General features: G+C 46.4%; 1 protein-coding gene across 1 annotated transcript in view; it reads right to left on the reverse strand.

Annotated features, from left to right (window-relative positions):
- Positions 1 to 15642, reverse strand: part of LOC115081564 (ras-related protein Rab-11B-like) — a 61251-nt gene that overhangs the window by 22943 nt on the left and 22666 nt on the right. The window contains exons 2-4 of the mRNA XM_029585992.1: positions 15196 to 15391; positions 8119 to 8312; positions 327 to 407 (exon numbers count right to left, since the gene is read on the reverse strand). Of these exons, the coding sequence (XP_029441852.1) occupies positions 327 to 407; positions 8119 to 8312; positions 15196 to 15391 (471 nt within the window). The remainder of the gene's footprint in view (positions 1 to 326; positions 408 to 8118; positions 8313 to 15195; positions 15392 to 15642) is intronic.

Raw genomic sequence — 15642 nt, forward strand, 5'->3', positions numbered from 1 at the left:
CAGAGCAAGGCCCTGGCAAGGAACAGGCTAGATCTATCAGAGCGTGACCCCGGGGCAAGGGGAGAGGGGGAAACGTTACCATACGGAGCATAACGTGGGAGGAAGGTAGATACCGTCCTCTCATAACATGACCTTTGGGGATAGGAGATGTGGCGGAGACTTTATGTGTCAGAGTGTGATCTGTGGGGAAGAGAGATTTGTATCTGTTAGAGCATGGCCCCAGGTTAAGGGTCGGGGTTGTGCTTTATCAGGCAGAGCATGACCGCGGGGGCACGGGGTGCTTTTGCTTGTCAGAAAGGGCCTCCCAGCTAGGCGAGAGACTTTACCTGTGAGAATATTCTTGAACGCTTCCTCTACGTTAGTTGAGTCCAAAGCTGAAGTTTCGATAAATGACAAGTTGTTCTTTTCTGGAAGGAAACACACAATTTACAGTTAAAACATATTGTTGTTGTCTGCTCTTAATACATTAGATGTCATTACTTTGCACCAGTGCATTTCTGTATTAAATGTTTTGTTTAAATGCTTTCTGGAGGTAGGACTTATGGAGAGGTACCTTGTCTCCCTCCTGATCATTCACTCGTTTCCCCACATCCACCTTTGCTAGAGGTCACCCCTGGCCCCTTCACAAACTCTGCTCTTCTCTTACAGTGCTTGCAACAACTTAACCAAGGACGGTCAGGAATTACAGCTGGAAAGTTTGAGGATTAAAGAAGGAAGCCGATTTGAAATCTGTGGAAGTTTGAGAAACGTTCCCCAAGAAGCAGTCCATCGGGAAACAGTTGTGTTGGCAGTATGGTGCGTTGAAACACAGACGGCTGTGAACCGGGCAGCCCACAAGAGTGGAGTTTGTGTGGACGCTGCCGAAACGCCATGGCGTCGGGTGTGGCTCCATGAAGGACATGCGTTTTGAGAGAAAGAAATGTGGGAAATAAAAGTACTTTCATTGTATTACAACAAGTTTGAGGATTACAATTAGAAGATCAACGTTGACATTGGATGGACTTCCATAATAGTACATGGTCGGCTACATGATACATTGAGTCAATAGTAAAATGGCTGGAGATTGTAACAGGTTTTTATATGGGAGTGATGGGTATATGAATGTGTGTGAAAGAGATACGAATGAGAAAGGATGGGGATTTTATATGGGTACTGTGATTGGTAAAAACTATAGATACATTCAAAATTTGTTGATGGTTTAAACCAGCATAAAGAGTTTGGTATAAATAAAAGTTGAATATATTTTAAGATATATGCCTAAGGACAATAAAGGAATATTTAAAAATGGATAAGTTTTGATATTAGTATTTATAAACAGATGAGCATCAGTATATAGACTGTCTATATATAGATTTACTGCTGAAGGAGACAGTTTGAAAGCGGTGTGATAATACGAAATAATATATGAAACAAATTTATTCCATGACCACTAAGGGCCTGATTCATGAAAGCATTTCAAGTAGAAGCCAGTTAGGATTTTGCCATATTTTATTTTATTTTTATGATTTCCGTTCTTAAATTTGAGTACTCTGTGTTATATAATTTTATATAATTTTAGTATTTTTATGATTGAAATTTTATTTATTGTTTATGAACGGCTTAAATTTTCAGCACATTTTTGTTTTTATGAAATATTGTATTTTATGGTTTTTATGTATTTTATGTTTATCTCATTTTAAGGAATATTGTAAACCAGTGTGAAGGTATACACCAACATCGGTATAGAAAAATTAATAAATAAATAAATAAAGCTTTTTTTTCCATTCTTTTTTTATTTTTAACATGAAATATTAATTTTATTATGTCCTTTACACAATGATACAAACATAGATTGTACATATAATAAATTCTGAGCAGGTATGGGTTGAATAATTCCAACAAACACATACTATAGCGATACAGGGCCGTTACTGGCATTATTAGAAATCCTTCGCGTCTTTCTTTATAGTATATTTTTTCTTTTCTATAAAGGTATACAGAAGGTGTCAGCCATGACCAAGAAGTCTGGTCCATCCAAAACAGGAAGAAAATATTATCAAAAACCAAGGAACAGAGATGGAAAAAAGAGAGACAAAAGATCTGTTATGATTATAACAGTCCAGACATCTTCAGGAAGGGCTGCTTTATTTTCTGAAAGCCGGTTAATATATTTTTCCTTTTACCTATGAGTTTTCCACGCCGCAGCAATCCCACAATCGTAGAAGCCAACTAGATAAGACAGTGTGTTCCCTGGGTTTTCCAGAAGGATGCCCGTCTCCATCGAGGAGCTACTGAAACGGTGGTTCTGGTTCAGTCCCCAGTCGGGTCTCCTGCTCCTCAGGTTGGCTGGGGCTGCTGCAGAGGCCCTGGATCTGGGGAGTCGTCGTCATTGCTCACGGGAAGGAGCCCTGCCGCATGGCCTCTGGCTTAGGACCATCACTGCAGTGTCCAGGCTAAATAGGTAATGGGGGGGGCATACAAATGGAGATTAAAGCATTCCCAGCTGCCAGAATCCAGCTCTGTTCCCGATCTGATCTGGAAGACCAAAGCAGCAGGAGGAAACTGCCAGGTCAAAAAAAAAAGATGAACTAATTTACGTTATGGGGTGGTGCTTTGACCCCATGATGACCCCAAACTGAACACGCCGGAGTCCTGTGGCAGATCCACCCAATAATGTTTTTCATTTTGTACCGTATCGTTGTCCAAAATGAGAGAATTTTTTTTGGGCGCGGGGGGGGGGGGGGGGGGGTGGGTGGGGGGGGAGGAGAAGGGGACTATTTCCACCACAAATGAGTCACAGTCCTTACATTGTTACATAATATCCCACACTGGCTGGAAGTGTCTGGGGAAAAGCCCGTGTGAGCCGGCTGGAGTTAGATCCCTGTCTACAAAATACTCTGTAACTGTTTCCAAGGATATCAGGAGCTCAATGATGTTTTACACAAGTTCTGTTCTAGTCATTCCCACTGCTACTTGTCACGTTTGGCCAGTGGTGGGGCAGCTCTGCAACTGGCTGCACCCGCTGCCTGGACCCGGGCACTTTGCAGGAGCGCCGCGCAGCAGGGACGCTGCCTCAGTGCTGCTTCGCCCTCCTAGCCACGCTGGCCATAAGCACACACGCACCCTAAAGGCTCCATGGCGGGAAGTCCTCAGCCTGCACGCAGCTCGCGACTTCTGCTCCCTACCTTCACAATGGGTCTTCTGCCTAGTCGCAGTACAATGTTTCTCCCAGCGTTCCTTCTACTGCCATGTCCAGCCTCGCCTCTTCCTGGCTTCATCCAGCCTTGCCCACTCCTCCGCCTGATCGTCTAGTATCAACCTCTTGCTTCGGACTTGGCCCTCGCTTGCCTGCCACGTGGACCCTGCCTTAGCCTTGGACATGACCATGCTTGCTTGCCACCTGCTCTGACCCCGGCCTGCTCCAGGACTCTCATTTGCTGATCGTCCTTGGGACCTGCCGGCCGCCAGAACCCAAGGGCTCAACCTGTGGGGGAAAGCTGCTGGTAGAGGTGAAGCTCCAGCCTGTCCCGCTCCAGGGCCTATTTGCCAGCTGTTGGAATGGGCTTTGAAGGTCCACCCATGAGGTGGCATCAACGATGCAACAGCACTAAGGGCTCGCAGTCACAACGCTCATCACACTGCTCTATGCACTGATCACTTCCTTCTCATTCTTATTTCAATCTTTATATATATTTTTGGCCTTGCAAATTTCTCAACAAATCATGCAATTTAGAAGTAAAACCGCTAATGTAAATATGTTTAATGCCCATTTCTTTTGATTAAAGTGTTTGATACAAACACCTGATTTTTAACTTCTTTAGTTTAAGGAATTGTACGATTAGTAAATGGGAACAGAAATTCGGCTATGGTAATTCATAATCTTATGTTTATGAAAACTAAAAAAATAAATAAATTTCTCCGTTGATGTTCCACCACTCACACCAGGCTAGAGGGCACATCAACCCTTAGATGGAGTCAATGAAAAATTTCTTTACATATCTAGCAGCTAAGAATATGGAAGGTACTTTTCAACCTCTCCTTTCCAGAAAATCAAATTTATAACTTCAAAAAGGAGTCCCAGTAAACCCAGTGTATAGGGATACCCCAACAGGACTCTCACAGGGTGGTTCCAGCCCATGGTGCTCCAATGCAGCAGGGTCTGGTCAATCGGAGGGCATGCACCTCCTCAGTCGCCTTCTTCATTATTGGGGTCCTGGATTAGTGTTCCCTCACCTCTGCGCTCCAAAGAGAGTGCGACAGGAATACCCTCTGAGCTGCCACCTGAGTCTCCGGAGCACACATCATCACTTTAGGACCTCTTGTATTCCAGATTTCTGGACACTGAACAGAGCAACCAGAGTTAATGTTCGTAAGGACATGGACCCTCGTGCAAAGGCCTTTGGCGTCCTCCAAATTTTGGAAACACCAGCGGAGCCAATAGCCATTCCAATCCATTATACCCTTCAAGAATTACAAACAAGAATGTGGGAGAATCCTATTTTGTATGTCCCAGTCGCAAGGAAACTAGATCTAAAATATAGACTGCAATCACCTATAGTTAAAGCTCAAATTCAATGCACTCTGAGGCTGTTGAGACATCTAAAGTTTATGCTTGTCCAGAAAGATTTTTGTACAATTGTGCAAGCTTTCGTGTTACCAGTCATTGACTATCACATGTCCCTTTATATTGGGTTACCTCTGAGAGATTTATTGGTCCTCCAAAACTCAGCTGCATGGCTGGTTTTGGGAGGCCATCATGTTTCCCCTCTGTTACAGTCTTTCTATTGGCTTCTGGTGAAGCAGAGGACTGAATTTCAAAATTCTGGTTCTTTTTAAGATTTTAAAACTGAATAGTTCAACTTATCTAGCCCAATCTGCTTGAACCTTACCAACCAATTTGGTGCTTACGCTCCCAGGATAAATTGTTATTACAGATTCCTCCTCTGAGAACTACTCGATTACAAGCTACCCATTCTCAGGCAGTCTTAGTGTAATTCGTTTTAAGGCACCTTAGGCCAAGTTTTAAAACTGAATGTTCAATGTTCATTCCCTAATGTTTAATGTATCAATAGTAAGACATCCCGTCATACTATTCCAACAATTGTAATGTGAACCGATGTGATGTACTCCAATGAATGTCGGCATATAAAAGCAATTAAATAAACAACTGAACAAACTTCCTAATTATTTATAATGCTGGGGTGACGCAACAAAGAAGAGGGATGTCTGTATCATCCAGCCACGCCTCCCTGAACTAGACAGCTTGGATGTTGAGTGCTCAGTAATTGCTGAATTGTCCTTATCCAAGCTGGCTGAGTATATAATTAGTGTCTGCTAGAAACCATCAACAAGGAGAACCTACGGACTTAAATGGAAATTGTTCTCCACATGGTGTTGATAAAGTTCCTTGGATCCATTCATGGCGTCCTAAGAGGGGTGCGGTCTGCCCCGGGTGACAGCCAGGAAGTCGGCGGCCGCAAGCGGAGCCCATCCTGCTCGCGCTAGAAGAAGAGGGAGGGCCTCTGGGCTACTAGCGGTGGAAGCCGGTAGAGCGCCCCGGGTCTGCAGCGCCCCGGGTCTGCAGCGCCCCGGGTCTGCAGCCGGCAACTGCATAGCATTTGCAAGTCTTTGGTTTCCTTTGGTTTGCTGCAGAGGTGGTGCTCATGGTCTCTCAGTAGCACAGAGCACCAGACATTGCATGATGAGGACCCCTAAGTAGCCTGGTTTAGGGTCCACAAATTGCAGGTTATCTGAGGGAATCCTGGTGCAGGAAACCTAGCTGAAAGCGGTCACTACCACGACTGGTCCAAGCTGAGATGGAGACCTAGAACAGTGGAGAAATCCCCGACTGGTTGTACATTAAGGCTTGTGGTGACATGGTCCAGTAGGGGCTGGTTCCAACGGAGCTGGAAGGCCAAAGAAACAGGAGAAAGCTGCCGGGCCAAAAGTAACGAGAGAGAGCACCGGATCAGGAGGTTCTTCATATCCGACAAGCAGCCCTCCCCGTTACGCTGCGTCAGAAGTTACCCCAGAGCAAAGGCGCCCTAAGATCAGGGCCTCTGATCTCCTGGGATTTCACTGCCGGAGGAAACCGGGGGCTCTGCCGCGTCAGCTGCTGCCCCTGTCTGCGACACGAAGCACAGGGGATGGATTTCTGTGCCCGTCAGTAGTTTCACGGGAGTCCTGGGTGTTTTCAAGGATTTTTCTCTCCGGCTGCCCTCCTTCCTGGGAAATTTTAATTGGTTCTGCTTCTTCTGTTCTGATCTCCTTTTCCACGCCAACGGCTTTTCCCCACTAGCACACGGCCTTACGGCTTCTAAACGCATTGTTCTCTTCCAAGGTTTTCTCATTCAAACAATTTTAAATCCAAACGGACCCAGGTTGTTAAGAGAAAACTCCAATATCCCGAGATTGCTCTCCAGCAATAGCCTAGTTCGTGGGCAGCTTCCTCAAAGACTGCACCAGCAGCCTAAAATCCTAAGTTAGCATCATTTTCCTTAGCAGCTTTAACATTTTTAACATGAAGAGTACAACTTTATTACATATCTTGCCTGCTCTAAGGCCAGAATCCAGCAAAATACCTAACATTTCGCACATCGAATTTTAGGGGCATCGTCACCCCCCGGCAAACTTAAAGTCAGCCAATTTATTTTCTGGTGCTTTTAAATCCAACCCACGGCAACTTTTATTTTATTTTTTTTTTGCACGTTTGTAACATTAGCCTATTTTCTGTCGGCCATTTGTCTACCCCCTCCCAAAGCCCCTATTTGAGTTCTCCATTGGCAAAGCACCCTGGGTGGATCATGGTACATAAAACTGTATAATCATCTACACACGGGAAACAAATGACTCGGAAATGGCTGAATGTGCAGGTTAAATAGAAGAGGACAGGACAGAGCCCTGAGAGAAGATCTTTCCGGCAGAGGCGTTTCCCCCTGTTTGCACTCTCTGCCATCCAAAGAGGAGGCAAACCACTGGAGAACATGACCTCCAAATACCCCCCCATCTTATCTCTGACCGTGCAACCCCCTCGAGCTGCTCCACGGGTCAAGCTTCTCTTCCTCACCAACGGGAGAAGAAGCCCTCACACCCTCACCGCCACACGGGAGATCGGGGAGGGGGAGCATTCACGCCGCAGATCCCCCATTGCCTCTCTCCTCTCCCTACCCCTTTCTTCGTGAGCTCCTGTCCCCGAACAGGTCACTCTTCCCTCCCCTCCACCATGCGGTCCACAGACTTCCTAAATCCACGCGTCCCGTTCCACCCTCTCGCTGTTTTAAGGACTCGCTGTTTTGAAGCTGATTTTCAATCCTCCCCGTCTCTCTGTAACAAACGCTTGTCTTCACTAGATTGTGATTTCCACGGGGGATCTGCCCAGTGCTGTGTATGTCTGGCCATGCGTTAGAAATGGTAAATAACAGCAGCACCTAAAACACGAACAGACCCGTGCAAACCCCTCTATCCCCTCCCCCCTCCTTGCAGTACAGCTGGCTCCAAATCTGCTTCAGCAAAGTGCACGCTTTGACCTGTTCACAACACAAGGGGCAGGTCCGAGGATGGGAGGGGGGAAAGTACACGGGGAGGATTTTCGGTTTGAAACCCCTGCGAATGCTTTCCTGGGCTGACCTTGCCTCCTGCACAAAAGGAGTTGCAAAGCCCCTGGGCTGTTTTTGCATTTGCCGCCTTTACCGAGCCTAATTTTCAAAGAGAAGCCCCCTTTGAATATGAGCTTGCTGGGGGGGGGGGGGGGGAGGGGGGGTTGGAATAGGACCCGTGCACCTGCAACGCACCCTCCCCACTTAAAATTGCTCCCAAAGGGCCTGCTTTTAAAAAAGCATTTACAGGAGTAAAACTGGGCTCAGCGCGAGTAAATGCACTTGGCTTTTGAAAATTGCTCCAATATTTGCCACGGAATTGTCCACGGGCTTTACTCGTGTAAGTGCACGTTACTCGAGTGGCTTTTGAAAATTGCTACGACAGCATGTCACCTTTACGTGCGTAACTCCTTGTAAAATTGCCTCCTCGGGTAACCAGCTAGACCCCCTTTGAAAACCGCCCTCACTGTTATGTTCAAAACCAGAGGGACTGTGGATGCCTGAATGCCGTCTTTATGCCCCGGCTATCCCAGCGGTAACTCGCCTGCAAACGCCCGGGCCTCGTCAGTGGGCACAGCCCTCAGGTGCCGCAGGTCGCTCTTGTTGCCCACCAGCATGATGACAATGTTGTTGTCTGCGTGGTCCCGAAGCTCCTTCAGCCAGCGCTCCACATTCTCATAGGTCAGGTGCTTGGCGATGTCGTACACCAGCAGGGCCCCCACGGCGCCACGGTAATACCTGCAACCCACAGTAAATGGACTGAGAATATGTTTGAAGTCAGACTGAAGGAGAGCGGAGCCTGTAACACGCTACCAGCTAGCGCCCTCTCTCTCAGGCCTGGAGGTCCCGTCTCAGAGCGCGGGATGAGAAGCTTTCACGCACCGCGGCGTGGTCTGGAAATCCTCTCTCTCTTTCACTTTCATTGCTGTGTGTGCTAGGGATCCCACCTCCCGCTGTGGGACAGGAAGATCTTACACATTGCCATAGGGCTTGGAAATCCTTTTTCTGGCCACAGAAGGGGAGGCGTTTTATCCCACACTGCCATGTAGTCTGAGAGAATTATCCAGAAAGCAATGGCGAGTAAAACTGAGAATATCATAATGCCTCTATACAGATCTATGGTGTGATCACACCTTGACTATTGTGTGCAGTTCTGGTTTCCCTATCTCAAAATAGACATAGCAGAACTAAAAAGGTACAGAGGAAGGCAAAAACATTAAATAAAGATGATAGAGCGGCTCCCTTATGGAGAGTGGCTAATCAGGTTAGGGCTGTTCAGCTTGGAAAAGAGATGACCAAGAGGGGATATGATAGAGGGCACAGCGAACATACAGAATCAGTATAAATCAAATCAACAAACAAGGTGACATAAAATAATATTTCTATAAGAGAACATAAGAACTTGCCATGCTGGGTCAGACCAAGGGTCCATCAAGCCCAGCATCCTGTTTCCAACAGAGGCCAAAACCAGACCACAAGAACCTGGCAAGTACCCAAAAACTAAGTCTATTCCATGTAACCATTGCTAATGGCAGTGGCTATTCTCTAAGTGAACTTAATAGCAGGTAATGGACTTCTCCTCCAAGAACTTATCCAATCCTTTTTTAAACCCAGCTACACTAACTGCACTAACCACATCCTCTGGCAACAAATTCCAGAGTTTAATTTTGCGTTGAGTGAAAAAGAACTTTCTCCGATTAGTTTTAAATGTGCCCCATGCTAACTTCATGGAGTGCCCCCTAGTCTTTCTACTATCCGAAAGAGTAAATAACCGATTCACATCTACCCGTTCCAGACCTCTCATGATTTTAAACACCTCTATCATATCCCCCCTCAGTCGTCTCTTCTCCAAGCTGAAAAGTCCTAACCTCTTTAGTCTTTCCTCCTAGAGGAGTTGTTCCATTCCCCTTATCATTTTGGTAGCCCTTCTCTGTACCTTCTCCATCACAATTATATCTTTTTTGAGATGCGGCGACCAGAATTGTACACAGTATTCAAGGTGCGGTCTCACCATGGAGCGATACAGAGGCATTATGACATTATGAATGTGTGGAAGCCCTTTACTTGAAATCCTACAGCCATCCATACAGACTATGTAGTTCTAACACCACAAACACCATTTTTCTACATATGGAGGATTTTAGAATACTTGGTAGCCCTTTACTTTAAATGTTGCAGTGCTCCAGGCATTCTATGGTGTTCTAACAATTTAATCCTTCTTGTACATATGGAAGACTTCCAAATGTGTGGTAGCCCTTAACTTTAAATTCTACAGCCATCCCAGCATGCAATAGTGCTTTAACTATGAAAACACCCTTTTCTACATACGCAGGATTTCAGAATATCTGGCAACCGTTTATTTTAAGTCCTGTATTCATCCGTTCATAGAACGCTGTTCTAACAACAAAAATCACCGTTTTTCACAGATGGAGGACTCTAGAATTTGACATAACTTCAAATTCTGCAGTCATCCTTGCATGCTTTGGTATTCTAGCTACAAAAACACACGTTTTCTACATATGGAGGCCTTCGGAATGTATGGTAGCCCTTTACCTTAAATCCTACTGCCATCGCTGCACAATATGGTGTTCTAACTACAAAAACACACTTTTTCTACTTATGGAGGACTTCATAATTTGTGGTAACACTTTACTTTAAATCCTGAACATTTTCAACATAAGACCATAAGAAATTTCCATGCTGGGTCAGACCAATGGTCCATCAAGCCCAGCATCCTGCTTCCAACAGTGGCCACGCCAGGCCATAAGAACCTGGCATCAATCCTGTGTCAAGCAAGAGGAGGACATAAATAAATAAATAGATTCCAGGTATTATTTATTTAAAGGTTTTTATATACCGATAACCGTTTGCACATCGTATCGGTTTACATGGCACAGATAATAACGAGCGAAAAGTTACATGGAACGAATCTAAAAGATAGCCTGCCTAGTTAGCTCAGATGTGCCTCTGGAAGAGGTATGTTTTTAGAGCTTTATTAAAGCAGTTGGGCTCTTGAATTGGTCTAACTTCCTTCAGGAGAGTATTCCAGAGGAGAGGGCTGGCTGAGGAGAAAGCACGTTCCCGAGTCTCATCAAGCCGAACTGCTTTTGGTGAGGGGACGTCTAGTAGTCCCTGACTGGAGGATCTTAGTGATCCAGATGGTGTACGTTGCTGCAATCCAAGGAGAGTGACTGCTATTAAGAAATGTTTGAGTAATGATGGCCAATTTGTATTGAATGCAGTAAGGAATTGGGAGCCGAGGAAGGGACGGGAGTAGCGTGGTTACGTGTAGGGTCTCCTGTTAACAGTCGGGCAGCGGAATTTTGTATAATTTGAAGGGGGCAAATTACATAAGCAGGGAGGCGGATGAAGAGAGAGTTATAATAGTCTATAGTGGAAAAGAAGAGAAGACTTTAAGACAGTAAAGAAGTCATTAGGATCTAGGAAACGTTTCAAATGCCGTAATAATCGAATTTGTGAAAGGAAGATTAGGTGACAGCTTTAATGTGATCTTGCATGGAGAGATAGGATCATAAGGTATGAATAACTTTTGATATGATGATATTTTGATTATTGAAAGGAACACTTTCAGGAATAGCAGATACTGGACAGCAGGATAAAATAATGATTTCAGTTTTCTTGACATCTAGTTTGTTTTGATTAAGCCAGCTCTGAATATTTGAGAGGCAACAAATAAGGAATTCTTCTATCAATGCCCATGAGTCTTTGCAAGGAAAAAAAGAGTTGAATATCATCATCACATAGCTTATAGTATTACCCCAAGGCTGGCATAAAGGGGTCAAGTAGATATACTGAAAAGTTCAGCCGATAATGCAAAGCCTAGGGGTGCACCAGAGCTCAGAGGAATCCAAGACGAAGTGCCTGAGCCAACTCTGACCTGTTTGTTCTCTATCTGAGAGATAGGAGGTGAACCAGGGAAGAACTGAACCCATGAATCTGAGAGACCGTGACCTTGAAAGAAGAATTGTGTGATCAATTGTGTCACAAATGACAGAGATGTTAAGCAAAACAAGTGCAAAGTTGTTCCCTAATCGAAACCTGCCTCACCTTGTCAAAGCTAGAACGGAGAAGGATTTCGGAATTACGGTACAAATCATAAGCGGGGTAGAACAGGTAAATAGGGAATGGTCATTTACCGTTTCAAAGAGGACTAGGGGACACTCCAGGAAACTAGAAGGTAGCAGATTTAAAACAAATTGGTCCATTACCTGCTATTAAGTTCACTTAGAGAATAGCCACTGCCATTAGCAATGGTTACATGGAATAGACTTAGTTTTTGGGTACTTGCCAGGTTCTTATGGCCTGGATTGGCCACTGTTGAAAACAGGATGCTGGGCTTGATGGACCCTTGGTCTGACCCAGTATGGCATTTTCTTATGTTCTTAAAAGTATTTTTCACTAAATATACAATTAAGCTGTGAAATCTGTTGCTGGCGGATGAGGTCAAGGTGACCAGGATAGCTGGGGTATAAAAGGGGAGCAACATGGAACTGATCTACTCTTAGGGATCTGCCAGGTACGTCTTAATATCTTGACTTGTCCACTGTCGGAGCCAAGATGCTGAGCACAATGGATCTTTAGTCTGACCCAGCATGGCACATTTTATGTTCTTATTAAGATGCTACCTCTGGTCACCAGGGAGGTAACGCTCACTCGTATTCAAGATCCTGTCTAACACTGCCACATGGGCTGGGGATTGTATCTCTGACCACGGGAGGGGAGCTCTCCCTCTCTCACGGGCTGGGGATTGTATCTCTGACCACGGGAGGGGAGATCTCCCTCTCTCATGGGCTGGGGATTGTATCTCTGACCACGGGAGGGGAGCTCTCCCTCTCTCACTGCCACACGGGCTGGGGGATTGTATCTCTGACCACGGGAGGGGAGCTCTCCCTCTCTCACGGGCTGGGGATTGTATCTCTGACCACGGGAGGGGAGCTCTCCCTCTCTCATGGGCTGGGGATTGTATCTCTGACCACGGGAGGGGAGCTCTCCCTCTCTCACTGCCACATGGGCTGGGGATTGTATCTCTGACCACAGGAAGGAGCTCTCCCTCTCTCACTGCCACATGGGCTGGGGGATTGTATCTCTGACCACGGGAGGGGAGCTCTCCCTCTCTCACTGCCACATGGGCTGGGGATTGCATCTCTGACCACGGGAGGGGAGCTCTCCCTCTCTCACTGCCACATGGGCTGGGGATTGTATCTCTGACCACGGGAGGGGAGCTCTCCCTCTCTCACTGCCACATGGGCTGGGGATTGTATCTCTGACCACGGGAGGGGAGCTCTCCCTCTCTCACTGCCACACGGGCTGGGGATTGCATCTCTGACCACGGGAGGGGAGCTCTCCCTCTCTCACTGCCACATGGGCTGGGGGATTGTATCTCTGACCACGGGAGGGGAGCTCTCCCTCTCTCACTGCCACACGGGCTGGGGATTGTATCTCTGACCACGGGAGGGGAGTTCTCCCTCTCTCACTGCCACATGGGCTGGGGATTGTATCTCTGACCACAGGAAGGAGCTCTCCCTCTCTCACTGCCACATGGGCTGGGGATTGTATCTCTGACCACGGGAGGGGAGCTCTCCCTCTCTCACTGCCACATGGGCTGGGGATTGTATCTCTGACCACGGGAGGGGAGCTCTCCCTCTCTCACTGCCACATGGGCTGGGGATTGTATCTCTGACCACGGGAGGGGAGCTCTCCCTCTCTCACTGCCACATGGGCTGGGGATTGTATCTCTGACCACAGGAAGGAGCTCTCCCTCTCTCACTGCCACACGGGCTGGGGATTGTATCTCTGACCACAGGAAGGACCAGCTTTTGGTGTGAGATCAGTGAAGCCCCACACAGCGCCGTGCATAAGAAGGCATGGTCATGCTGGCACCCTCTTTCCCCCATCCACATCATAGGTAGAGGGAAAGAAAGAAGATTGCAGGGAGGAGGGGATGCTGGGTAAGAGAGAGAGAAAGTGTGATGTTGTGCTGGAGCCACCTCAACTACTGAAAGGAGAGGGGTATTCATTTCGGCTTTTGCCTAGAGCCAGCCATGATGGGAGACGAAGGCCTCGCACCCTCACTGCCACATAGTTGGGAGATCCTGTTTCTGGCCAACGTGGGGGGGAAGGACACTCCTCCTCTGCGGCCTTTTATATCTAGACCGGCATCCTCTGATTATACGCACGGATGGCCAGAGCAGGATCTCCTGGACCTTTTTTTTTGGTTCCTCCATCTGGCTTCCTGCCTCTCCCCCGGTGCAGGGAGTTCTCTCCCAGACTCGTGGGATTTGAGTTATAAGATCTGAACTGCTGGCTAAAACCCAGAGGGTCCCCCGAATCGATTTGTTCAATAAAAATTTATTTGCATGCAAAATATTGGGCTTAAAATGCTGATGGGCATCTAAATATTTGAGTTACAACTTGCTACATCTTGGGTATGACTGTGCTATACTGGGTTCATAATATAACTCGTGTGACGGGGGCTTTGCCCATCACTAATTCAGTCCCCAGTATTTCTCCGTCAGTAAGATGGTGGGAGAGGGGGGTTTGCATTTTGGACTCCGCCCACAGCAGTGACCCCACCTTTTTAGGGGGTTTATAAACCCTGGGAGCAGGCTCAGGGGTCAGAGGGTTAGCCGCGGCTGTAAGAGGCAGAAGGAAGGGGAGACCCGCAGATTCCCTCAGAATCTCAAGCAAGGAGGGGGTTGGAGAGCTGGGATTTGAGGACGGAGCTGGAGATCCCCACAGGATTTGGGGAGTTTTGGGACCCTGAGAAGATTCTGATGTTTCGGAGTCTTGGGAGCAGAACTTGGAGATTTGAAGAAGATTTTTTGGAAAAGGTGGATGAGTCCAGAGGGAAGTGCAGCCCCCCTGCCTGCCACCAGCACTGGAGGGCCCAACCTAACCTCTGCAGATGATCACACATCTGACCTGCCTACTCCTCACCCCTGCTTGGGAGCATCCCTAAATCGGCCAGCCTAGCTGTGACAAGGCCACATATACGGGAGGGTTATAATAACGCACACAGTACCTGAATGTAATTCGCTTTGAAGTGCCTGAAAAGCAGAATATAAATAAATAAATACATAATACCTTGAAGTTTCCTGGGAAAACTGATTGACAATCTAAAACTATTTCCCTGAGGAGTCCTGCTAATTCTTCTAAAATATTTAACAGATTTCATGCACCCGCCACTATGAGCAGTTATTAGATACCATCCTAAAGCGGTGCATGGATCTCCTTCGCATCCAGGCTGCCCCCTCACCTCCCACCACAACCCAAGCTGAGTTGTGGTGCACTGTATCTTATTTATTTATTTGCATTGAATCTTATTTATTTGCACTGTATCTTATTTATTTGCACTGTATCTTATTTATTTATTTGCACTGTATCTTATTTATTTGCACTGTATCTTATTTATTTATTTGCACTGTATCTTATTTATTTGCACTGTATCTTATTTATTTATTTGCACTGTATCTTATTTATTTATTTGCATTTATAGGCCACGCATGCATTAGTCCGAAGCAGCTCACAAGTCAACAACATACGCATTCCAGCATGAAGACATAAAAACAGATAAACATCACTAATAAACGTCAATACTTACGCGGAGGTAATGGCGCGGTACCGCTCCTGCCCAGCCGTGTCCCAGATCTGCGCTTTAATCGTCTTCCCGTCTACCTGGATGCTTCTGGTGGCAAATTCCACGCCGATGGTGCTTTTGCTCTCCAGGTTAAACTCGTTGCGCGTGAACCGTGACAGGAGGTTACTCTTCCCGACGCCAGAGTCCCCGATCAGCACCACTGCAGAAGAAAGGGAACCCAATAACAATCACAGCCTGAGCCCAGGTCACTTACTGGAGTCTGATCCAGCAAAGAAAAGCAGGAACTGTAATCTGTAATCTCATTTCCATGTATTCCTCCCCTGAACAAGAGAAAAGCGCAAAGGAGTTGCAATAGGAAGACAAATTAAAAAAAAAATAAGATGCAGAAAAGGATTGGTTACAGTTTCGCAAATTCTGAATGAATTTCAAGTGATGCAGTAATGCAAGGAA

The sequence above is a fragment of the Rhinatrema bivittatum genome, unplaced genomic scaffold, assembly GCF_901001135.1.
Source record: "Rhinatrema bivittatum unplaced genomic scaffold, aRhiBiv1.1, whole genome shotgun sequence".
Taxonomy (NCBI): domain Eukaryota; kingdom Metazoa; phylum Chordata; class Amphibia; order Gymnophiona; family Rhinatrematidae; genus Rhinatrema; species Rhinatrema bivittatum.